This window comes from Pristiophorus japonicus, chromosome 4, assembly GCF_044704955.1.
Source record: "Pristiophorus japonicus isolate sPriJap1 chromosome 4, sPriJap1.hap1, whole genome shotgun sequence".
NCBI lineage: Eukaryota > Metazoa > Chordata > Chondrichthyes > Pristiophoridae > Pristiophorus > Pristiophorus japonicus.
The window spans coordinates 192,453,170-192,478,480 of NC_091980.1; the positions used below are offsets into that span (position 1 = coordinate 192,453,170).

At 42.6% G+C, this 25,311-nt stretch overlaps 1 protein-coding gene across 11 annotated transcripts in view; it reads left to right on the plus strand.

Moving 5' to 3' along the window:
* Nucleotides 1–25,311, plus strand: part of LOC139263213 (gephyrin) — a 903,368-nt gene that overhangs the window by 795,180 nt on the left and 82,877 nt on the right. For all 11 annotated transcript variants that reach the window (XM_070878953.1, XM_070878963.1, XM_070878956.1 and 8 more), the window contains 2 exons: nucleotides 2,069–2,222; nucleotides 14,367–14,488. In XM_070878953.1, coding sequence (XP_070735054.1) covers nucleotides 2,069–2,222; nucleotides 14,367–14,488 — 276 coding nt within the window. The remainder of the gene's footprint in view (nucleotides 1–2,068; nucleotides 2,223–14,366; nucleotides 14,489–25,311) is intronic.

Below are 25,311 nucleotides of genomic sequence, written 5' to 3' on the forward strand. Positions count from 1 at the left end.
TATTAATTTTTTTTGATTGATTTATTGGTTGATTTATTGATGTTTTTATCATTTATTATTGATGATGGCTCTTTATTTGTAAAACTGAAGTGTTTAATGTTTGTAAACTTCCCTTTAAACCCCCCCCCTCCCATTCCCTACACCTGATTTGTAACCTACGCCTGATTTTCTAAAGTGTAGACAAGGTTTTTTCGAGCGTACAAAAATCTTCACTTACTCCATTCTAAGTTAGTTTGGAGTAAGTTTTCACTGACGAAACTTTGAAAACAGGCGTAAGTGGCCGGACACGCCCCCTTTTGAAAAAAAAATTGTGTTCCAAAGTGAAACTGTTCTAACTGACTAGAACTGGAGCAAACTAAATGGTGAGAATTCCGATTTCTAAGATACTCTGTTCTACACCAGTTGCTCCTAAAAATCAGGAGCAAATCATGGCGAAACTTGGGGCCATAGACTGGGCTTATCAAGATAAACAAGAATGCTTCAGCTATAATTCCAAACAGGATTTTAAAAAAATTGGATATAAAATCTGCTGGGTTTTATTTTTCTGATCTAAATGCATTTTTAATGTTTTACAAGCACTTAACAGCGCCTTTTGAATCAAAGTTGCTCACACACACATCATGATGCTGTGCTGACCCATGGAGCTTGGCAATATTCCTTACACTTTATGTGCCACCACTTTTAATAAGACATTAAAGTCATAAAGTGCCAAAAAGTCTGTCAAACGTTATACCGGCCATCACCTAAAGCGGGTAAATTGTATTCGCACAAACATGCCCGCTATAAGCGGTGGGGACTGTGCCGCCAGGGAATTGCATTTTGAAGGCAGTGAGTTAAACAGCGTTCAAAATTATCTGTTTTGGCTTATAATCAAATGTTCCTAAGATGGATCACAGTGCCAAATCATTAATCTTTTTGCTAAAGTGTTCCACACTGACAGGATACTTTCTATTAATGGTCAATAAACACAGCCAAAACCATTTTCTTCTTGACCTTTGTCAATAGATGTCCCTTTAATATGCACAAATTTCATGGTTCCTGCTCAAATATTAATTGGTTTAGATTTAGTCATGTTATATTTTATCTTCCATTCATCTACTTAATTTGAACAGATTCTTCACATCTTTGTTAGTTAATAAGATACAGTATTACTGAATGAGAACAACAATAACATTTATGGGGAAACATGTAAAACTTCACCTTGACTAAAAAGCAAGACTTATGAATAAGTTGTGATGATTGAATACTTTGATGTGGTGCTTCAGTAACCTAATAGTAATTCGGATTAGTGCCAATCACATTCTTGGAACTAGAAGTTTGATAGTTCCCCAGTTGGGGGCGCTACTTTTGAGGTCGAAAGTTTAGTGCCAGGCACTAATCAATCTTGCTGCCCACTAATTTCAGTCTCAGCGCTCAAAGAATGCAGTGGAGCGCTAAATCAGGCGCTAATGGTGTAGGTGAGTGGCGTTAAGCTCCAAGAGATAATGAATATGAGATGTGTAATCGGGAGTGAGCATTGGCGAAGGCGCCTTTCAGCTATTAAAGGGGAGGGTCACTGGAGTCTGCACACCTGCCCCCAATGATTCGAGGAGTGCAGAACGGCGATATGTTATGGGATGAAATGCAAAGTCCTTTGATGGCCCTCATCACTCCGAGGACTAAACAGCCTTTATTTGGCTGCAGATATATCCTGCGCTCTCTGCCACTCAACTGACCTTTGGAACGGAAGTGTCTTGACAGCTGGGGCGCATCTCTTTAAATAGCATCCCGCCAGCCGGCTTTCACACCTCCACACGATGTCAGTGCGAGACGGTAAGGCGCAGGGGGAGGGGCTACTGAAGTTTGCAGTCGAGCGCCCAACGCTCGCTGGCATCGTGATCTGCATGGCGAAAGGTGCTGAGGCATTACCGTCCGGCATGGGATTCACCCCGCCACAGCGCAACTGTCTCAGCGGCCCGTTAGCGCCCCCGTCAGGTGCTAACTGGGGGCGCCAGCCGAATTTCTCCCCCTTGGTTTTTATTCAGAATCACCTGTGGAATTTTATGGTTTTGTTCCTTCTTTTTCTTAGACCAATCGGCCATGATATCAAAAGAGGTGAATGTGTACTTGCAAAAGGTACCCACATGGGGCCTTCTGAGATCGGCCTTCTAGCAACTGTTGGGGTTACTGAAGTTGAAGTTCACAAGTTTCCTGTGGTTGCAGTGATGTCTACGGGGAATGAGGTAAGTTTTATTATCTGAGTATGGGATTGGGAAGGGTGCTCTAATTGTGTGTGGTGTGTGTATGTTTAAATGCACAACACAAGAATTCTTTGAATTTTAACCAAAATGATCCAGTTGGACTGGTTGATTTAATAAGCCAGATGCAGTGATGTCAGCTTATCTTGTACTGTGATTTTCCATTTTCATTTTTGAAACTATTCAAGCCATTTTTAGCATAATTGTATCAAATTTACTACAGCATTGTGACATCCTAATTTATGATGACTTTACAAGGTGCAGTTCAGCTGCTAGAGACATTTCTCATCTGTTTTCCTACAGTAAAATTCCACTTTCAGAATGAAGCCTTGTACTACAATTGAGAGATTGCCTGTGCTGAAATAATAACTTCTGAAAAGTTCTGAAACTATTTTTATTCCAAACAAAACTGGATAACAGGCCTGATTTTTTTATTCATATCTAATTTTGCGGGATGTTGTGGTAAAACTAGACATTCATCAAATAAAAACACAATTTGAAAGGGGGGGGGGGGGAAGCTACTCCTGTTTCTTTTATTGAAAACAGCTGGTTTCCTGCTTATTCTATTCTTGTTATAAATCATGTGAACAGTTTAAGCCAGATTTTTTTTTAAGTGGCAAAATAGTCATTTCACAATGTTGCACCTGAGCCAACCTAATGTTTTTTTTTTAGAGATTAACTACAGTTGACCTGCTTTAATGGGCAGTTAACTAAAAAAATAATAATTTTGATGCAACACAAAAGCAGTCATTTCTATTTAATGTTGTGGAAGATTTCATTTTTCATTCCCTGTGATTCTACCAGAGAAGAGTGGGAGGAAAATCATGTTTTGTTTCTGTCCATAAACAATATCTTATCATCACAATGTAGTAACATTTAATTTGGTTTATAATTTAAAAAGGAAAGCAGTGATAGAGTAGAAAAACTGCAGCAGAAAAAGATAAACTGGATTAACACTCACAGTTTCACCAAGGGAGAGGTGTTGATGGATGGTCCTGGTGATGCAGAACAGAGGAGACCTCCATCGCCACCTCCATTAGCTGGAAGGAGAATTTGGAAATAATTGAGAAATGGTATGTGCATGGTTCGTGCCAAAAAGTAAGGAGAAAACTTTTTCCAAAATCAGAAATCCTTTCCTCAAACACTAGATTCCTGGGCTCCATCTGTATTTCCAGCTGTAAATCTGTAAACATTTAATTTTTCATCATCAAAATCTTCATTGTGTTCTGTCCAGATTTGATAAATAACTTCCCCATATGATTCATTTATTTTTAAAATTAGCTATAAGGAAACTTTCCACTTAACTAATAACACGGGGAAAGCAAGGACAAGGGAGGCAGAGCTCAGTTTTCTTTCTGTCAGCAAATTTTAAATGAATTTAGACTGTTTTTCTGTCCATTTTTTAAATCCACTATCACAATACACGGTAACAATAAATCATTAGCATGTAGCACAGTAATTTGGTATCCCAGTCTTTTGTACTAGTGATTGGTAGAATACGAGTTCATCCAACAATTGTTCATAGATTACTTTCCTAGCTCACATTTTGCAAGCAGAGGAGAGGTACTACTTGAAGGCCAGCACGTTCCTCAAAAGGAGAATAGATCTGTGAATCCCTGATCTGTGCATGTGCACGTCCCAGCAAACTATAAAAGAATGCCAGAGACAATTAATTTTTAATCAACTTAAATTAAGATTAACCTGCTACTTTCACATCTTTTGTTGTGAGTCGCATTTCTTCTTTATTCTACATTACACACAAAGTACTAGAATACAGTGTATCACAGGATACTTACGGATTAAGAGGACCCTTTGGCCCATCTTAATTTCTCGCCCTACAGTCCATCCCATTTCCGGATTTATTTCTTTCTTAAATAATACCAACGTTTTCGCCTCCACTGCTCCACCTGCAAGTTCAATCTATGTATTGAGCATTCAGTGTAAAGAAGAATTTCCTGGTATCAGTACCAAATTTGCCTTTTACTGCTTTAAACACGTATCCCCTTGTTTCCCCAGCCTTTTCTCATAACTCTGACCGCTAACACTGTGATCAGTCTAGTGGCTTTTCTCTACACTGCATCCAACACTTGAAAGCCTCCCTTGTGTCTTGTCAACCGGAATGTGACGTAATACCCAAGGTGCAGTCTAACCAGATCACTATACAATTTGATCATGACTTGCCCTGACTCATAATCTACTATTTTAGCTATACAGTTCAATACTGTATTGGCTTTGTTGATTGATGCACATGTTTAATATTGTGTCTTCCAAGATTCCTGGGTCTTTTTCAATTTCCTTCTTTGTTGTTTCAGTAGCATTCGTGAAGTATATGCGTTGCTTATTTTTCCTTCTGTGTGCAGCACCTTGCATTTACCTGCATTAAATTTCCTCTGCCATTGATCTGCCCACATATTTATTTAGTCCAACTCACTTTGTAATTTCTGTGCTGTTTCCTCCGATTCCACTACCCCTCCTGTTACAGTATCAGCAACAAATTTGACCACTTTGTATTGAGTTTCTGTGCCCAAGTTTCCACCCTCTGGAAAAACGGCGCATCTCCATAAGGTGTGCCGACTTTCTGGAATAAAAAGGGCGCCGAAAACTTACCTTGTGATTCTCCGGTCTCCTCAGGATGTCTTCGTGCTCGGCGTGGCGCAGCACAAGGGATTGGGGCGGAGTCAGGTCCCGGCGCTGAAAACAGTGCTGGGACCTCTGCACATGCGCGCTAGAGTGTGCGCGCATGTGCAGTAGCTCCTCGCCCCCAAGGCTGCGTGGGAAAGGCCCGACCTTAGCCCTGGCCAAATGGGCTCCCCGGGAAGATCGGGACTAGAGCCTCCCTCCCGTTCAGCTCCCTCACCCTCCCTCCCTCCCATTCAGCTCCCTCACCCTCCCTCCACCCCCCCCCCTTCACGTCGGTGGGGCACGCCCGGCATCTCAGAGGGCAGGCCCCGCCCGGTGTCGGCGGCAGCTCGGCCCGTTCAGCCTCCCCTCCCACCCTCCTCTGTCTCCTCCCCTTCTGTCTCCCCCCCTCCTCTCCCCCCCTCCCTCCTCCTCTCCCCCCCTTCTCTCCTCTCCCCTCCCTCCCCCGCTCCTCCTCCTCTCCCCTCCTCCTCTCCCCTCCCCCGCTCCTCCTCCTCTCCCTCCCCCCCTCCTCCTCCTCTCCCTCCTTCCTCCTCCTCCTCTCCCTCCTCCTCCTCTCCCTCCCTCCCCTCCTCCTCTCCCTCCTCTCCCTCCTCCTCTCCCTCCCACCCCCCTCTCTCCCCCCCACCCCTCGCTGTCAGACACACAGAGACACTGACAGAGACAGAGAGAGAGACACTGATAGAGACAGAGAGAGAGAGACACTAGGGGGAGTCCCGTCCCAACATGCTATTGGAGGGCTCCCGATGCTGCTGTAGGTGAGTAGAAACTTAATTTTTTATTGATTTTTTTATATTTAATTTTTTACTATTTTTTGATTGATGTATTGATTTGTTTATCATTTATTATTGATGATGGCTCTTTATTTGTAAAAATGAAGTGTTTAATGTTTGTAAACCCTCCCTTCCCTCCCCCCCCCGCCATCTCTCGTTCCCTCCGCCTGATTTATAAATGTAGGCAAGGTTTTTCTGAGCGTACAAAAATCTACACTTACTCCATTCTAAGTTAGTTTGGAGTAAATTTTCGCTGCTTAAACTTGCAAAACAGGCCTAAGTGGCTGGACACGTCCTCTTTTGAAAATAAAAATCTGTTCTAAAATGAAACTATTCTAACTGACTAGAACTGGAGCAAACTAAATGCCGAGAATTGCAATTTCTAAGATGCTCCATTCTAAACTAGTTGCTCCAAAAAAATAGGAGCAACTCAGGCCGAAACTTGAGCCCTCTGAGTGCAGGTCATTTATGTACATCAGAAACAATAGGGGTCCCAATATCGAGCCCTGGGGCACCCCACTCTATACTCGGCCCCCTCACCCCGAAAGAACTCCTCTACTGTGTACTCAACTGTTTTCTGCTCTTCAGCCAGCTTCACATGCATTCCCAGTGTTTACCCTGTGTTTGACTAATAGAGTTCATGTGGGACTTTGTGCCACTTGTAAAACTATGTACACTGTTGTTTAGCTTTCCGTACTCCACAGGGATGTCATTTCCACAAAGAAGTCAGAGAGGTTGCTCAGGCATGATCTGTGCCTTCTGAATCCATGTTAGCTGCTTTATACCAAGTTGTTGTTGTACAGATACTCCTCAAATTTACTCATGATGATCACTCCCAATATTTTACACAGAATAACAGTAAGAGGTGGAGTTGCCTGTGTCTGTTTTATTCCCATTTTTGATTAAGGGCACCAGATTGCTCTATTTCCAATCTACTGGTTCCTCCCAAATGTCCAGTGACTTTCAATGTCCAGTAATAGTTTCAGGGCTTAACAAATCATCTCATACCCATATATAAGGAACTCCTTCAAGATTCTGCTGAAGCAAATAATACATGATCCTCCTATAAGATGAGCACTTTTATCCACCAAAATTTTCAGCTCCATGTCAACTAGTATCCATAGATGCATTTTCATTTTCACATTTCGAACATGGTATTCTAATCAGCTATTGCTTTGCTCCTCCAGTATACCTCTCCTCTCTTCGTCCCCCCATTGCAGGCCGTGCTTCAGCAGCCTATGCTCCGTACTAGAAACATAGAAAATAGGTGTAGGATTGGCCATTCGGCCCTTCGAGCCTGCACCACCATTCAATAAGATCATGGCTGATCATGCAACTTCAGTACCCCATTCCTGTTTTCTCTCCATACCCCATTGATCCCTTTAGCTATAAGGACCACATCTAACTCCCTTTTAAATATATCTAACGAACTGGTCTCAACAACTTTCTGTGGTAGAGAATTCCATAGGTTCACATTCACTGAGTGAAGAATTTTCTTCTCATCTCGGTCCTAAATGGTTTACTGTGATCCCTGGTTCTGTACTTCCCCAACATCAGGAACATTCTTCCTGCATCTAATCTGTCCAATCCCGTCAGAATTTTATATGATTCTCTGAGATCCCCTCTTATTCTTCTAAATTCCAGTGAATATAAGCCTAGTTGATCCAGTCTTTCTTCATATGTCAGTCCTGCCATCCCGGGAATCAGTCTGGTGAACCTTCGCTGCACTCCCTCAATAGCAAGAATATCCTTTCTCAGATTAGGAGACCAAAACTTTACATAATATTCAAGGTGTGGCCTGTACAACTGCAGTAAGACCTCCCTGCTCCAACACTCAAATCCCCTAGCTATGAAGACCAACATGCCATTTGCCGCCTTCACCACCTGCTGTACCTGCATGCCAACTTTCAATGACTGATGTACCATGACACCCAGGTCTCGTTGCTCCTCCCTTTTCCTAATCTGTCACCATTCAGATAATATTCTGCCTTCCTGTTTTTGCCACCAAAGTGGATAACCTTACATTTATCGACATTATACTGCATTTGCCATGCATTTGCCCACTCACCTAACCTGTCCAAGTCACCCTGCAGCCTCTTAACATCCTCCTCACAGCTCACACTTCCACCCAGCTTAGTGTCATCTATAAACTTGGAGATATTACATTCAATTCCTTTGTCTAAATCATTGATGTATATTGTAAATAGCTGGGTTCCCAGCACTGAGCCTTGCGGTACCCCACTAGTCACTGCCTGCCATTCTGAAAAGGACCCGATTATTCCTATTCTTTGCTTCCTGTCTGCCAACCAGTTCTCTCTCCATGTCAATAAATTATCCCCAATACCACGTGCTTTAATTTTGCACACTAATCTCTTGTGTGGGACCTTGTCAAAATTCTTTTGAAAGTCCAAATACAGCACATCCACTGGTTCTCCCTTGTCCACTCTACTAGTTATATACTCAAAAGATTCTAGAAGATTTGTCAAGCATGATTTCCTTTCATAAATCCATGCTGACTTGGACCGATCCTGTCACTGCTTTCCAAATGCGTTGCTATTACATCTTTAATAATTGATTCCAACATTTTCCCCACTACCGATGTAATTCCCTGTTTTCTCCCTCCTTTTTTAAAAAGTGGGATTACATTAGCTACCCTCCATAGGAACTGATCCAGAGTCTATAGAGTGTTGGAAAATGAGCACCAATGCATCCACTATTTCTAGAGTCACTTCCTTAAGTATTCTGGGATGCAGACTATCAGGCCCTGGGGATTTATTGGCCTTCAATCCCATTAATTTCCCTAACACAATTTCCTGACTAATAAGGATTTCCTTCAGTTCCTCCTTCTCACTATACCCTCGGTCCCCTAGTATTTCCGGAAGGTTATTTGTGTCTTCCTTATTGAAGACAGAACCAAAGTATTTGTTCAATTGGTCTGCCATTTCTTTGTTCCCCATTATAAATTTACCTGATTCTGCAAGGGACCTACCTTTGTCTTCACTAATCTTTTTCTCTTCACATATCTATAGAAGCTTTTGCAGTCAATTTTTATGTTCCCTGCAAACTTACTCTCGTACTCTATTTTCCCCCTCCTCATTAAACCCTTTGTCCTCCTCTGCTGAATTCTAAATTTCTCCCAGTCCTCAGGTTTGCTGCTTTTTCTGGCCAATTTATATGCCTCTTCCTTGGATTTAACACTATCCCTAATTTCCCTTGTTAGCCACGGTTGTGCCACCTTCCCAGTTTTATTTTTACGCCAGACAGGGATGTACAATTGTTGAAGTTCATCCATGTGATCTTTAAATGTCTGCCATTGCCTATCTACTGTCAACCCTTTAAGTATCATTCGCCAGTCTATCCTAGCCAATTCACGTCTCATATATCGAAGTTACCTTTCTTTAAGTTCAGGACCCTAGTCTCTGAATTAACTCCATCTTAATGAAGAATTGTACCATATTATGGTCACTCTTCTCCAAGGGGCCTCGCACAACAAGATTGCTAATTAATCCTCTCTCCTTACACAACACCCAGTCTAGGATGGCCTACTCTCTAGTTGGTTCCTCGACATATTGGTCTAGAAAACCATCCCTTATACATTCTAGGAAATCCTCCTCCACCGCATTGCTACTAGTTTGGTTAGCCCAATCAATATGTAGATTAAAGTCACCCATGATAACTGCTGTACCTTTATTGCACGCATCCCTAATTTCCTGTTTGATACTGTCCCCAACCTCACTACTACTGTTTGGTGGTCTGTACACACCTCCCACTAGCGTTTTCTGCCCTTTGGTGTTCCGCAACTCTACCCATATAAATTCCACATCATCCAAGCTAATGTCATTCCTTACTATTGCATTAATCTCCTCTTTAACCAGCAACACTACCCCGCCTCCTTTTCCTTTCTGCCTATCCTTCCTGAATATTGAATACCCCTGGATGTTGAGCTCCCAGCCTTGGTCACCCTGGAACCATGTCTCCGTAATCCCAATTACATCATACCCATTACTCTGAAATTCCCTCTAGCTCTCCAGCTCTCGCTCTTCCTTTAAGACCCCCTTAAAACCCACATCGTTAGGCTACCCAACCTAATATCTCCTTTGGCTGAGAATCTATTTTTTTGATTATACCTGTGTGAAGCAGCTTGGAACGTTTTTCTATGTTAAAGGCACTATATAGATACACGTTTTTTGTTGCATTTAAATGGCAGCTCAGCTCTCAGCCCACTGCTGAGCTTAAATCTCTGTCCAGAATCTATCCTCCTGAGCTTTCTCCAATTTTAGATCAGCAGTGGGAACTTGGAATCCAGACAAGAGGGAAATTATTTTTCAATTTGTTCTTGGAATGTGGGCATTGCTGAAAAAACAAACATTTATTTCCCATCCTTAATTGCCGAGAGAAGGTGGTGAGCCACCTTCTTGAACCGCTACAGTCCGTGCGGTGAAGGCACTTTCACAGTCCTGTTTCTGTCGAGAGTTCAAGGATTTTGATCCAGCGACGATGAAAGAATGGCGGCGATATATGTCCCAGTTGGGATGGTGTGTGACTTGGAGGGGAACTTGGGGGTGATGAGGTTCCCATGCACCTGCTGCCCTTGTCCTTCTAGATCGTGCCGGTCATGGGTTAGGAGGTGCTGCCAAAGAAGCTTTGGTGACTTACTGCAATGCATTCTGCAGATAGTACACACTGCAGCCACGTTATGCCAATGGTGGTGGAAGGGGTTGATTAGATACCATTTTTTAAAAACTGGTTTGTCCTGGATGGTAAGCTTCTTGAGTGTTGTTGCAACTGCACCCATCCAGGCAAGTGGAGACTATTCCAGCGCACTCTTGACTTGTGCCTTGTGAATGGTGGAGAGGTTTTGGAAAGTGAGGAGGTGAGCCACTTGCTGCAGAATACCCGGCCTCTAACCTGTTCTAGTAGCCATGGCATTTATGTGGCTGGTTCAGTTAAGTTTCTGATCAATGGTGACCCTCCAGGATGTTGATGGTGAGGGACTTGGTAATGGTAATGTCATTGAATGTTATGGAGAGGTCGTTAGTCTCCTGTAAATGGTCATTGCCTGGCACTTATATGGCGTGAACGTTATTTGCCATTTATCAGCCCAATCCTGGATGTTGCCCAGGTCTTGCTGCATACAAGCATGGACTGCTTCATTATCTGAGGAATTGTGAATGGTACTGAACACTTTGCAATCATCAGCGAACAGCCCACTTATAATCTTTATGATGGAAGGAAGGTCATTGATGTAGCAGCTGGAGACAGTTGAGCGTAGGACACTGCCCTGAGGAACCCCTGCAGCGATGTCCTGGGGCTGCAAGGATTGGCCTCCGACACCCACAACCATATTCCTGTGTGCTAGGTATGACTCCAGCCATTGGGGAGTTTTCTCCCTGATTCCCATTGACTTCAGTTTTACTAGGGCTCCTTGCCTCGGTTGAATGTCAAAGGCAGCCACTCTCATCTCACCGCTGGAATTCAGCTCTTATGTCCATATTTGGAGCTGTAATCCTGGCAGAACCCAAAGTGAGCATCAGTGAGCCGGTTATTGGTGAATAAGTGTCACTTGAAGTCGTTGACAATTCCCTCCATAACTTTGCTGATAATTGGTAGTAGGCTGAAGGGTGGTAATTAGCCAAGTTAGATTAGTCCTGCTTTTTGTGGCTCGGGTATACCTGGGCAGTTTTTCACATTATCGTTCAGATGCCAATTTTGTAGCTGTACTGGAACAGCTTCGCTTGGAATTCTGAATCATAGGTCCAGCCAAGGTGTTGACGGGGCCGTAGCCTTTGCTGTGTCCAGTGCACTCAACTGTTTCTTAATGTCACATGGAGGGACTCGCATTGGAATAAGACAGGCATCTGTGCTGGTGGAGACTTGAGAAGGATCATCCACTCAACACTTCCATCTGAGGATTGTCAAATCAGATATTTCCCTGTGTTGGTTCTCTTACCACCTGCCACAAGCCCAATCTGGCATTTATGTCCTTCAGAACTTGGGAAGCTGAGTCAGTGGTACTGAACAACAATGTGTGATGGACATTAAAGTTCCCTGTCAAAGTACATTCTGTTCCCTTGCTACTTTCAGTGCTTCCAACAACTGGTGTTCAACATGCAGGAGTACTGATTCATCAGCTGAGGAAGGGTAGTATGTGGTAATCAGGACACTGCCCTGAGGAACCCCTGCAGCGATGTCCTGGGGCTGCAAGGATTGGCCTCTGACACCCACAACCATATTCCTTTGTGCTATGTATGACTCCAGCCATTGGAGAGGTTTCCTTGCCCATGTTTGACCTGAAGCCATGAATCTTCTAAGGGTTCTGAACTCAAAGTTGAGGACTCCTAGGGCCATCAAGAGAAGTCAGGTACACTGAGAACCTCCTTTCCCGTCAACCTTAATTTCATTCCCACAAATCTGACTGCATCACTGAAAGTTGATTTTGAAGGACTGCATAACCACCCATAATAGGTCAACAGTGGCTGAAGTTAAATTGATTGAGTCAGTCTCGGCACAAGCCCAACAGGCTGACATTGGAATTTAAAAGCACCACACAAAATTACAAATCACCAATTAACCCTGACTTCCTGTGGGCGTAATCACGGCAGCTGTTTAGTTCCATATAGTTAGGTGTACTTATAGATATGCTTTGGCTCTGATGATTTTGATATAATTCTCAGCAGCAACTCGTGTACTAGTCTTGATTCTGTATCAAAATTTGTTGAAATGCTGAATTTCAGAGCCAACATCAAAGGCTGCTCGGTGCCAATTGATGCCATGCAAACTTCACATTTAGAGATTTTGGGAATGTTCTGATTGGATGATTTGGGTAGTCCAGTTTTTGGTGCCAGTCCAATAGCAAAGTTCAGTACTCTTTGAGAAGCCAACATCATAGGGCAATATCAACATGGCTGGAATGAAGAATTTTATTTCTGTAACTTTGTGGTTATCAAAAATCTGGCATACCATTCAATTTTGTGTCTTCATTTGTACTATGTTGCAAAAAAGGAGACATTTAAAATTGTCATTTTTATCACAGATCAGTTGAGCTGTATTGCAGGAGCATAGCTCTCAATGGGGGGGGGGCGGGGGGGGCTTAAAGATGTAGTTATTCATCCACAAAAGCAAAAATTCATCCAGTTCCACATCCCAAGAGACAAATTACCAACTAAGTGTACAACACTTGCATGTGCAGTATAACTTAGGTCACAGCTGCTACATAAATAATTTCTCAAACTTGGACCAAATAGTCCTATCTCTTCTGAACAGTATTTACTTGCTGATGGATCTGTATAAGAACATAAGAATTAGGAACAGGAGTAGGCCATCTAGCCCCTCGAGCCTGCTCCGCCATTCAACAAGATCATGGCTGATCTGGCCGTGGACTGAGCTCCACTTACCCGCCCGCTCCCCATAACCCTTAACTCCCTTATTGGTTAAAAATCTATCTATCTGTGACTTGAATACATTCAATGAGCTAGCCTCAACTGCTTCCTTGAGCAGAGAATTCCACAGATTCACAACCCTCTGGAAGAAGAAATTCCTTCTCAACTCGGTTTTAAATTGGCTCCCCCGTATTTTGAGGCTGTGCCCCCTAGTTCTAGTCTCCCCGACCAGTGGAAACAACCTCCGCCTCTATCTTGTCTATCCCTTTCATTATTTTAAATGTTTCTAAAAGATCACCCCTCATCCTTCTGAACTCCAACGAGTAAAGACCCAGTCTACTCAGTCTATCATCATAAGGTAACCCCCTCATCTCCGGAATCAGCCTAGTGAATCGTCTCTGTACCCCCTCCAAAGCTAGTATATCCTTCCTTAAGGTGACCAAAACTGCACGCAATACTCCAGGTGCGGCCTCACCAATACCCTATACAGTTGCAGAAGGACCTCCCTCCCTCCATCCCTCTCGCAATGAAGGCCAACATTTCATTCGCCTTCCTGATTACCTGCTGCACCTGCAAACTAACTTTTTGGGATTCATGCACAAGGACCCCCAGGTCCCTCTGCACCGCAGCATGTTGTAATTTCTCCCCATTCAAATAATATTCCCTTTTACTGTTTTTTTTCCCCCAAGGTGGGTGACCTCACACTTTCCGACATTGTATTCCATCTGCCAAACCTTAGCCCATTCGCTTAACCTATCTAAATCTCTTTGCAGCCTCTCTGTGTCCTCTACACAACCTCTATCTCATCTTACTGAAAAAGATCCACCATCATTTTGAGTGTAATGATTTGTCAAGAGGCATAGTGGTATGTAGAGGATATGTGGAGAAGAATGTGACATCATTTTGCAAATAAAAATATCTCGATATCATGTACCCACCAACCTGTCCCACATTGGCCCTCTCAGAATATCAGTTTATCAAATTCTTTGCAGTTGTTACCATTTTTTTCCTTGCCATACACATGTCTTGGCTTCTTGGGGAAGTGCCCTCCAACTAAGATCTGGAAAAGGAGAGAACCTTGTCTGATGTCTTGATGCCTTCGGTTTCTGAAAGTGATCTTGCCTTCATCATTTTGCTGACTTGGGCTTATTACTTATGTATAGAATATTTACAAGATAGGCATATTGGTCATTTTAGTAATCCACCTTAGTTTCTTGTTTGTTTCCTTTTTTTTTTAAAATGGTTTATCCAGCAATGTGTGACCAGCTTATCAATGAACTACAGTAAATCAAGTACTGATGAATTGATATTTTAATCTGCACCGTTTGCTCCGACAGCTCCTGAATCCTGAGGATGAACTAACACCAGGAAAGATTCGGGACAGCAATCGTTCAACCCTTCTCGCAACAATTCAAGAACATGGATACCCAACCATCAACCTGGGAATAGTGGGAGATAAGTAAGTATTGTTGCACATTACAGTGCATCTTTTAAAAACGAATTGTATTTGTTAATTGTACATCCCTTCTGGTAAAATTTCAGGTTTCCCAACTGGTCAAGAACAGACTTCAGCTTTTCTCACTTTTTAAAGAATTGACCAATGACACACTTGAGGCTTTTTTCACAAATGTTGGTGTTAATTCCCTCTGTGTGCTGTTTTAACCCACCAGTAAATATGTTCATATAAATTCCTGTCTCTGCTATTTTAAAGCATTTTTAAGAGGTTAGTGACTGCTTTAAAATAATGCAGGTAGGAATTTGGGCATGAGTTCAACAGTGCATGAATAAGAGTGTACTGGGAATATGTAACCCCATGTGTGGTCTGAAGGAGAAAATAGGTATGCGGTGCAGATTATGGTTTATAAACTTACATTTTGCAGCAGAAGCTTGATGGTGTGAATTGAATAGGGAAATATACATTGATTAAATTTGTTCCCAAAGTACATCTTATACCAACCACTCTAAGCTGGCAGTCAGCAATTCAAACCCAGAAATCGGGTTGTCAGTGTTTCAGAAAGAAAGTCAGCTTTTGCCACTGGGATTGGAGGGCAGCTTTGGACGCTGTCAGAGATTTGCCAGTTATTTTAAATGGGTTAATATCTCTATTAAAATACTGTACAGAGGAACAACAAAACAATTGTGTGTTCATTATTATTGCCAACTGTAATTTCTCATGTATATTCACACCCTAGACACAGAAAATGCACAGCAGGTTAACGCTTATCTAGGAAAGAAAGACAGGCTATCGTTTGGATGTGACCCTTCATCAAAATGGTTTTGTTTCAGTGGTACCAATTTGTTGATTTCAATGGTACTAACTTACCCAGATCCCTCTGAAGCTACTCAAAAATAAAAGTTTAAAATCGTTAAATCAGCATGGAAGGTCACAAGATAATTACAGAAGACTATTTGGGCCATTGCGTTTATCCATCCAGGTGCCCTACAATTCCCCTATTTCACATCCATTTAAGCGATTCCAGGGATTTTGCCTTCACTTCAGAGCCCATTCCACGTGTTGATCGCTCCGTGTGTGAAGAAGATTTTCTGATAGTCCTTTAACTAGCTTGAACCTGTGTCCCTTTATCCTACTCTTGACAGTTTAATTTCAAATAATGTTCCAGAGTTACCTTTTCCATATCATTTACAATCTTGTATGCCTCTATAAGATCATGTCTCAGACATCTTCCTTCTAGGCTGGAAAGCCCAAATCTCCAGCCTTTCCTCATAATTCAGACCTCTAAGACTCGGAATCAGCCTCGTGCTTCCTCTCTGTACTGTCTCCATGTGAAAGCCTACCTTTTTGTCTTTTCAATCAGATCTTGCCACAGTACAAAAGATGTTGCCTATACACAGCACTGTACCTTTTGATCACGACTTTCTCTGACTTACATTCTGCTGTTTTGGCTGTACAGTTCAACATTCCAGTGCCTTTATTGATTGATTTTTGCACTAGTTTCACATGAGGAGATTAATGCAATAGTAAGGAAGGACATTAGCTTGGATGATGTGGCGTCTGTGGGCTCAAGTTTCGGACCCCCGCTAGAACGGCGCACATCGGAGAGGCCCGCCTAATTTGTAAAACAGAAATTGCGTCGAATACTTACCACGCGATTCTCCGATATCTGTAGGCCCGTTTCCAGCTCGGCGCGGCGCAGCAGGAGCTGCTGGGGGCGGAGCTACAGCGCTGTGCCAAAAACAGTGCCGGCAGCTGTGTGCGCGCACAGTAGCTCCTGGCCCTCCCAGCGCGTCCTGTCTCAGGGCGATGACTCTATCCCTTACCGAAGGGACATTGCCCCTATCCCGGGTCAAGTGGCCTGACACCTCTTACCTCGTCAGTGGCACGGCCCGCCCGCCCGGCAGCTCGCTGGGGGCGGGCCCCGCCCGAAGTCCTCGGCGGCGGCCTGGTATCTCGTGGGTGCAGGCCCCGCCCAGCCGGCATCTCGCTGGGTGCGGGCACCGCCCAAAGTGGCGTTGTCGTTGGCAGCAGGACCCGCCTGACCGGCATTTCCTGGGGGGGGCCCTGTCCCAGCATGCTGTTGGAGGACTCCCGGTGCTGCAGTAGGTGAGTAGAAACTTAATTTTTTATTTATTGATTGATTTTTCATTATTTTTTTTAATTTTTATTAATTTTTTTTGTTTGATATTTTATATTTTTTTTATTTTTTATTTATTGTTTTGATTGATTTATTGGTAGATTTATTTATAATTTATTATTGATGATGGCTCTTTATTTGTAAAAGTGAAGTGTTTAATGTTTGTGCCCCCCCCCCCACCTTCTCTCGTTCCCTACGCCTGATTTATAAGTGTAGGCAAGGTTTTTCTGAGCGTACAAAAATCTACACTTACTCCATTCTAAGTTAGTTTGGAGTAAGTTTTCGCTGCCTAAACTTGCAAAGCAGGCGTAAGTGGCTGGACACGCCCCCTTTTGAAAAAAAAATCTGTTCTAAAATGAAACTATTCTATCTCACTCGAACTGGAGCAAACTAAATGCCGAGAATTGCAATTTCTAAGATGCAAAAAAATAGGAGCAACTCAGGCCAAAACTTTAGCCCAGTATGGGTAGAGCTGCGGAATACCAAAGGGCAGAAAACACTAGTGGGAGTTGTGTACAGACCACTAAACCGTAGTAGTGAGGTTGGGGATGGCATCAAAACAGGAAATTAGGGATGCGTGCAATAATGGTACAGTAATTATCATGGGTGACTTTCATCTGCATATAGATTGGGCGAACCAAACTGGTAGCAATACGGTGGAGGAGGATTTCCTGGAGTGTATTAGGGATGGTTTTCTGGACCAATACTTCGAGGAACCAACTCGAGAGATGGCCATCCTAGACTGGATGTTGTGTAACGAGAGAGGATTAATTAGCAATCTTGTTGTGCGAGGCCCCTTGGGGAAGAGTGACCATAATATAGTAGAATTCTTCATTAAGATGGAGAGTGATACAGTTAATTCAGAAACTAGAGTCCTGAAAAGGAAAGGTACCTTCGATGGTATGAGACGGAAATTGGCTAGGATAGACTGGCGAATGATACTTAAAGGGTTGACAGTGGATAGGCAATGGCACACATTTAAAGATCACATGGATGAACTTCAACAATTGTACATCCCTGTCTAGCGTAAAAATAAAACGGGGAAGGTGGCTCAACCGTGGCTAACGAGGGAAATTAGGGATAGTGTTAAATCCAAGGAAGAGGCATATAAATTGGCCAGAAAAAGCAGCAAACCTGAGGACTGGGAGAAATTTAGAATTCAGCAGAGGAGGACAAAGGGTTTAATGAGGAGGGGGAAAATAGAGTATGAGAGTAAGCTTGCAGGAAACATAAAAACTGACTACAAAAGCTTCTATAGATATGTGAAGAGAAAAAGATTAGTGAAGACAAATGTAGGTCCCTTGCAGTCAGAATCAGGTGAATTTATAATGGGAACAAAGAAATGGCAGACCAATTGAACAAATACTTCGGTTCTGTCTTCATTAAGGAAGACACAAATAACCTTCCGGAAATATTGGGGGACCGAGGATCTAGCGAGAAGGAGGACCTGAAGGAAATCTTTATTAGTCAGGAAATTGTATTAGGGAAATTAATGGGACTGAAGTCCGATAAATCCCCAGGGCCTGATAGTCTGCATCCTAGAGTACTTAAGGAAGTGGCCCTAGAAATAGTGGATGCATTGGTGCTCATTTTCCAACATTCTATACACTCTGGATCAGTTCCTATGGATTGGTAGGTAGCTAATGTCACCCCACTTTTTAAAAAAGGAGGGAGAGAGAAAACAGGGAATTATAATCAGACGGTTAGCCTGACATCAGTAGTGGGGAAAATGTTGGAATCAATTATTAAAGATGAAATAGCAGCACATTTGGAAAGCTTTGACAGGATCAGTCCAAGTCAGCATGGATTTATGAAAGGGAAATCATGCTTGACAAATCTTCTAGAATTTTGAGGATGTAACTGGTAGAGTGGACAAGGGAGAACCAGTGGATGTGATGTATTTGGACTTTCAAAAGGATTTTGACAAGGTCCCACACAAGAGATTAGTGTCCAAAATTAAAGCACGTGGTATTGGGGGTAATGTATTGATAGAGAACTGGTTGGCACACAGGAAGCAAAGAGTAGGAATAAATGGGTCTTTTTCAGAATGGCAGGCAGTGACTAGTGGGGTACCGCAAGGCTCAGTGGTGGGACCCCAGCTATTTACAATATACATTAATGATTTAGACGAAGGAATTGAATGTAATATCTCCAAGTTTGCAGATGACGCTAAGCTGGGTGGCAGTGTGAGCTGTGAGGAGGATGCTAAGAGGCTGCAGGGTGACTTGGACAGGTTAGGTGAGTGGGCAAATGCATGGCAGATGCAGTATAATGTGGATAAATGTGAGGTTATCCACTTTGGTGGCAAAAACAGGAAGGCAGAATATTATCTGATTGGTGACAGATTAGGAAAAGGGGAGGTGCAATGAGACTTGGGTGTCATGGTACATCAGTCATTGAAAGCTGGCATGCAGGTACAGCAGGTGGTAAAGAAGGCAAATGGCATGTTGGCCTTCATAAGAACATAAGAATTAGGAACAGGAGTAGGCCATCTAGCCCCTCGAGCCTGCTCCGCCATTCAATAAGATCATGGCTGATCTGGTCGTGGACTCAGCTCCACTTACCCGCCCTCTCCCCGTAACCCTTAATTCCCTTATTGCTTAAAAATCTATCTATCTTTTTCTTGAAAACATTCAATGAGCTAGCCTCAACTGCTTTTTTGGGCAGAGAATTCCACAGATTCACAACCCTCTGGGAGAAGAAATTCTTTCTCAACTCGGTTTTAAATTGGCTCCTCCGTATTTTGAGGCTGTGCCCCCTAGTTCTAGTCTCCCCCACCAATCGAAACAAGCTCTCTGCCTCTATCTTGTCTATCCCTTTCATGATTTTAAATGTTTCTATAAGATCACCCCTCATCCTTCTGAACTCCAAGGAGTAAAGACCCAGTCTACTCAATCTATCATCATAAGGTAACCCCCTCATTTCTAGAATCAGCCTAGTGAATCGTCTCTGTACCCCTTCCAAAGCTAGTATATCCTTCCTTAAGTAAGGTGACCAAAACTGCATGCAGTACTCCAGGTGCAGCCTTACCAATACCTTATACAGTTGCAGCAACACCTCCCTGCTTTTGTACTCCATCCCTTTCGCAATGAAGGCCAACATTCCATTTGCGTTCCTGATTACCTGCTGCACCTGCAAACTAACCTTTTGGGATTCAAAGAGTTTCACGCTCGCGGCCTTCCGCGAGAGGTGGGCACCGGAGGGACTGGAGTGCATCATCACGCCCGGCAACCAAATTTTAATTTGATTTTACGTTTTAAAGTTTAATTTGTTTTAAATGCCGGTGCTTTTAGTGTCCCCTTCCCTTTTGTAGGGGGCACTGGAAAATTGTGATTTTAGTGCCCAAAAAAAAAGAAAAACTAAAAAAAAAAGGAAACAAAGGGCCTTGTAAATGTCTGGTGTGTCACCCAGGTCGGGTGGCACGATTTAATGTTTTATGTTTTTGCAGGTAGACTCTAAAAGAGTTTCAAAGAGTTTCATGCACAAGGACCCCCAGGTCCCTCTGCACCACAGCATGTTGTAATTTCTCCCCATTCAAATAATATTCCCTTTTACTGTTTTTTTTCCCCAAGGTGGATGACTTCACACTTTCCGACATTGTATTCCATCTGCCAAACCTTAGCACATTCGCTTAACCTATCCAAATCTCCTTGCAGCCTCTCTGAGTCCTCTACACAACCCACTTTCCCACTAATCTTAGTGTCATCTGCAAATTTTGTTGCACTACACTCTGTCCCCTCCTCTAGGTCATCTATGTATATTGTAAACAGTTGTGGTCCCAGCACTGATCCCTGTGGCACACCACTAACCACTGATTTCCAACCGGAAAAGGACCCATTTATCCCAACTCTCTGCTTTCTGTTCGCCAGCCAATTCTCTATCTATGCTAATACATTTCCTCTGACTCCGCGTACCTTTATCTTCTGCAGTAACCTTTTGTGTGGCACCTTATCGAATGCCTTTTGGAAATCTAAATACACCACATCCATCGGTACACCTCTATCCACCATGCTCGTTATATCCTCAAAGAATTCCAGTAAGTTAGTTAAACATGATTTCCCTTTCATGAATCCATGCTGCGTCTGCTTGATTGCACTATTCCTATCCAGATGTCCCACTATTTCTTCCTTAATGATAGTTTCAAGCATTTTCCCCACTACAGATGTTAAACTAACCGGCCTATAGTTACCTGCCTTTTGTCTGCCCCTTTTTTTAAACAGAGGCGTTACATTAGCTGCTCTCCAAGCCGCTGGTACCTCCCCAGAGTCCAGAGAATTTTGTTAGAGTATAACAAATGCATCTGCTATAACTTCCGCCATCTCTTTTAATACCCTGGGATGCATTTCATCAGGACCAGGGGACTTGTCTACCTTCAGTCCCATTAGTCTGTCCAGCACTACCTCCCTAGTGATAGTGATCATCTTAAGGTCCTCCCTTCCCACATTCCTATGACCAGCAATTTTTGGCATGGTTTTTGTGTCTTCCACTGTGAAGACCGAAGCAAAATAATTGTTTAAGGTCTCAGCCATTTCCACATTTCCCATTATTAAATCCCCCTTTTCATCTTCTAAGGGACCAACATTTACTTTAGTCACTCTTTTCCGTTTTATATATCTGTAAAGCTTTTATTATCTGTTTTTATGTTTTGCGCAAGTTTACCTTCGTAATCTATCTTCCCTTATGAATCTTCATAGCAAGAGGATTTGAGTATTGGAGCAGGGAGGTCTTACTGCAGTTGTACAGGGCCTTGGTGAGGCCAGACCTTGAATATTGTGTACAGTTTTGGTCTCCTAATCTGAGGAAGGACATTCTTGCTATTGAGGGAGTGCAGCGAAGGTTCACCAGACTGATTCCCGGGATGGCAGGACTGACATATGAAGAAAGACTGGATCGACTAGGCTTATATTTACTGGAATTTAGAAGGATGAGAGGGGATCTCATAGAAACATATAAAATTCTGACAGGATTGGACAGATTAGATGCAGGAAGAATGTTCCCGATGTTGGGGAAGTACAGAACCAGGACTCACAGTCTAAGAGTAAGGGATAAGCCATTTAGGACTGAGATGAGGAGAAACTTCTTCACTCAGAGAATTGTGAACCTGTGGAATTCTCTATCACAGAAAGTGGTTGAGGCCAGTTCATTAAATATATTCAAAAGGGAGTTAGATGTGACCCTTACGGCTAAAGGGATCAAGGGGTATGGAGAGAAAGCAGGAATGGAATACTAAAGTTGCAAAAATGATTAGCCATGATCATATTGAATGGTGGTGCAGGCTCGAAGGGCCGAATGGCCTACTCCAACTATTTTCTATGTTTCTATGTTTAGCTTTGAATCTGCTAACACTCCTCGGTCTCTTTCAACTTCATACTTGGCTATTTCAATACCATTCATGGAGTACATGTTCCATCCTATGTGCAGTATTTTGCACTTCTCTGCAGTACATCTCATTTTCCAATGTTCATCCCACATATTTATTTTGTCCAACTCATTCTGTAATTTCTGAGCTGCCTCCTATAGTTTCACTGGCCTTCCTAGAGGGCATTAACAGCAGATTTGACTACTTTGCATTGACTTTTTGAATCCAGATCATTTGTGGTGATGATAAAACAGTTGTGGTTACTATACCAAGCCCTGGGGCTCCCCACATTGGAACCTGTACTTCTCAAAGTCAAAGAGGTTGGTTAGGGTTAGACATCATCTTCCCATATTAATCTATGTTGGCTACTGTTTACTAGGTTATTAGTGTACAGGTAATTCTCAAGTTTACACATGATAAAATCTATTTCATTATTTTACATGGAATTAAGTGAAACTAATAGGTCTGTAGTTGCCCATGTCTGTTTTGTCATCCTTTGTAGAAAATAGCCACTACATTAGGCCTTATTACAATCTACTGGTCCACCTCCAATGTCCAGTGATTCCCTCACATTTATTGGTAGTGCCTCATTAATTTCCTCCCTAGTTTTTTTTCAGCCCTCTACAATAAATATTATACCTCTGATGATTTATTTGTTTCCTTCGATCATGCTAATCAACCACCTGATCTGGAATGTGATGTGGTATAGGATGGGACAGATGTGTTTGCAAGACAGTTTTACCTTGTGTATGTAGAATGAATCACAGGCTGGGATTATTGCAGGTTCATATTGTAAATAACTTCAGATCATAAATCAATATTAGATTACCAATGAAAGGAATTGTACACTATAAAGTTGTATTGCAGTGCTTGTAACTATTTTTATTTCCATATTTGTTCAGCCATGAACTCAATTGAATGGCGGTGCAGGCTCGAAGGACCGAATGGCCTACTCCTGCACCTATTTTCTATGTTTCTATCTTTCTATATGTACCCTTTGAGAAACAATTATGCTCAAAAGGCAGAATCGAGGTTGGTTCCAAAATATACCAAATATAATCCCAAAAGCTGAAGTTTCCTCACTGTGCATACCCCTAGAGCCCCTCAGAAAATGAATTGATTGCCTTCAGCACTTACACCTCTACATTATTGTTTAAATCTACTGCAGCTGCAAACAGTATTCGTATACTTTAGCTTGTTTTACCCTGCAATTGAAGTGATTGAATGTTGGGTACATCTGCAGCTTAAGCTTTGATAAACCCTTTAAGTAGGACTTATTCTTATCTGACTGGTTCCTGGTTTAAGTAACCAGTGCAGTTGAGATTTCTAAAATTTATAGTTTTTGCCCAGAATGATGAAGATCAGGGGGTAGAAATTTACCTCGGCCAGAAACGGGGCACACCTTCCGTTTTTTGTAGTTTTTCTCCGCCGCAAGGTGCTGTCGATATTCGGCACTTGGATGGTTTTTTTGCTCGGGGCAGGAGTGCACTTGCAGCGGCTCGGCCACTCTGATCACTCATCAGCGGCACGCTAATGACGTCAGCGCGATGCGGACCGCCACACCACCAACCAACAAGAAGTGCACTAACACAAAAAGCTGTCGGGGGCACAGGCCGGCGGCGGTGCTGTTCCCGTGGGGCAATTCCGCGAAAGGGATATTCCCCGCGGGGAAATTTCGGGAAGCAGTCGCCGCCGATCAGTAATGGGTCGGTGCGTACGCCGCTGCACCCCTGATGAAGGGCAATTTTCAAAATGGCGGCCCCTCCGCGGAGAGTCGACGGCCATTCTGCGCCGTCCCGTGACCGCTGCTTTCAGGCTGCCAGAGGCCTTTTCGGGAGGGCAATTTCAGCCTTCAAGTCTCCCCTCTCTACCAAAATAAACATCCCACACAAAATTAGAGCTTGCATGCTGGTTTCTAACTCAGTAGGCCCGAAGTACAAGCCCCAGGACATACTGTTATTCAGTATCTCTCAGATTCTATCTATGGATAGAAAAACAATTCATGAGGGCAGGGGAGGAACACGATTTTTGGCTTACTGTGTTCAAATGATGCTTGCACTGATCTTGCAAATAAATGATTGTTTCCATGGATTTCAGAGGAATAGGTGATTACTGGAGAGAAGCCACTCTCATCAAGGACAGGAGGAATATTTTCAGGCATTATTATTATGAACGGAAATTTTTGATCCACCTTCACTCGGCTGTATTTTAAACGTTCGAATGGAATGGAATGTGGTTATTCGCCAATGTACTGTGCTATGCAGTAGTCACTTTCCAATAAATTAATGGTGCACTTTTTCATCTTGCTATCTGGATGAATTCTTCAGTTATGAGGCTGTCTCTTGTTTCAGCGAAATCGTGTATGTGATCAAAAACTAAAAAGCTCCAATGATTTAAAAATTGCTTTTTTCTCATTGTCAATTGTTGTATTCATTGCATTTATTGTTCATTGTAATTTTGCTTTAAGATAAACTCAAGAACAGGACAGCTCATGTCTCTTTTGAAATGATATTCATAGTCAGGAAAAGATTGAACATGTCGAGCTGTAATGTCACTATAATTCAGTGAACACTGCATGCAGTGCCATATATCATACATTTACTGCTGTTGCTACTTCAATTTAAAATTACTATTTTATGCACTTTGTATTTCTTGAAAATTTATCCTTCACGGCTGTGAAATTAATCGCTAACAAATTTCAAAATGAAAAAATATATACAGTGTGGCTTTTAAATAATTTTCTGGGTTTTGTAAATCACACAGATAAATCAAGTACATGAAAAGTACATGAGCGAGAAAGGAATAGAAGGATATGTTGCTAGGGTGAGATGAAGTATGGTGGGAGGAGACTCGTGTGGAACATAAAACACCAGCATAGACCTGCTGGACAAATGGTCTGTTTCTTTGCTGTAAAAGTTCACATACTTTAAACCCTTAAAGATTATTTCTTCAAGTTTCAAGAAATGTCTTAATTTTCCAAAAGTGAGCCTTCACTCACATCTATACTCTACCTATCTCCGTCATGTGATTCTTGTTTTTATCGAGTTTATCAATGATAGTTGCTGCTCCACTGAACATCACTTTTTGTTCCTAAACTTCAAGTATTCCATCCTACACTTCCTTTTCTCTGCATTTCACTGTATTCAATCAAGGCTCATTGCATCATCTACTTTTCTCAAGCCAGTACCCTGGCCAATATTTATCCCTCCATCAACACAACAAAAACAGATTATCTGGTCATTATCACTTTCATCTTTGTGGGAGCTTGCCTGTGCGCAAATTGGCTGCCGCGTTTTGTACATTATAACAGTAACTACACTCCACATTACA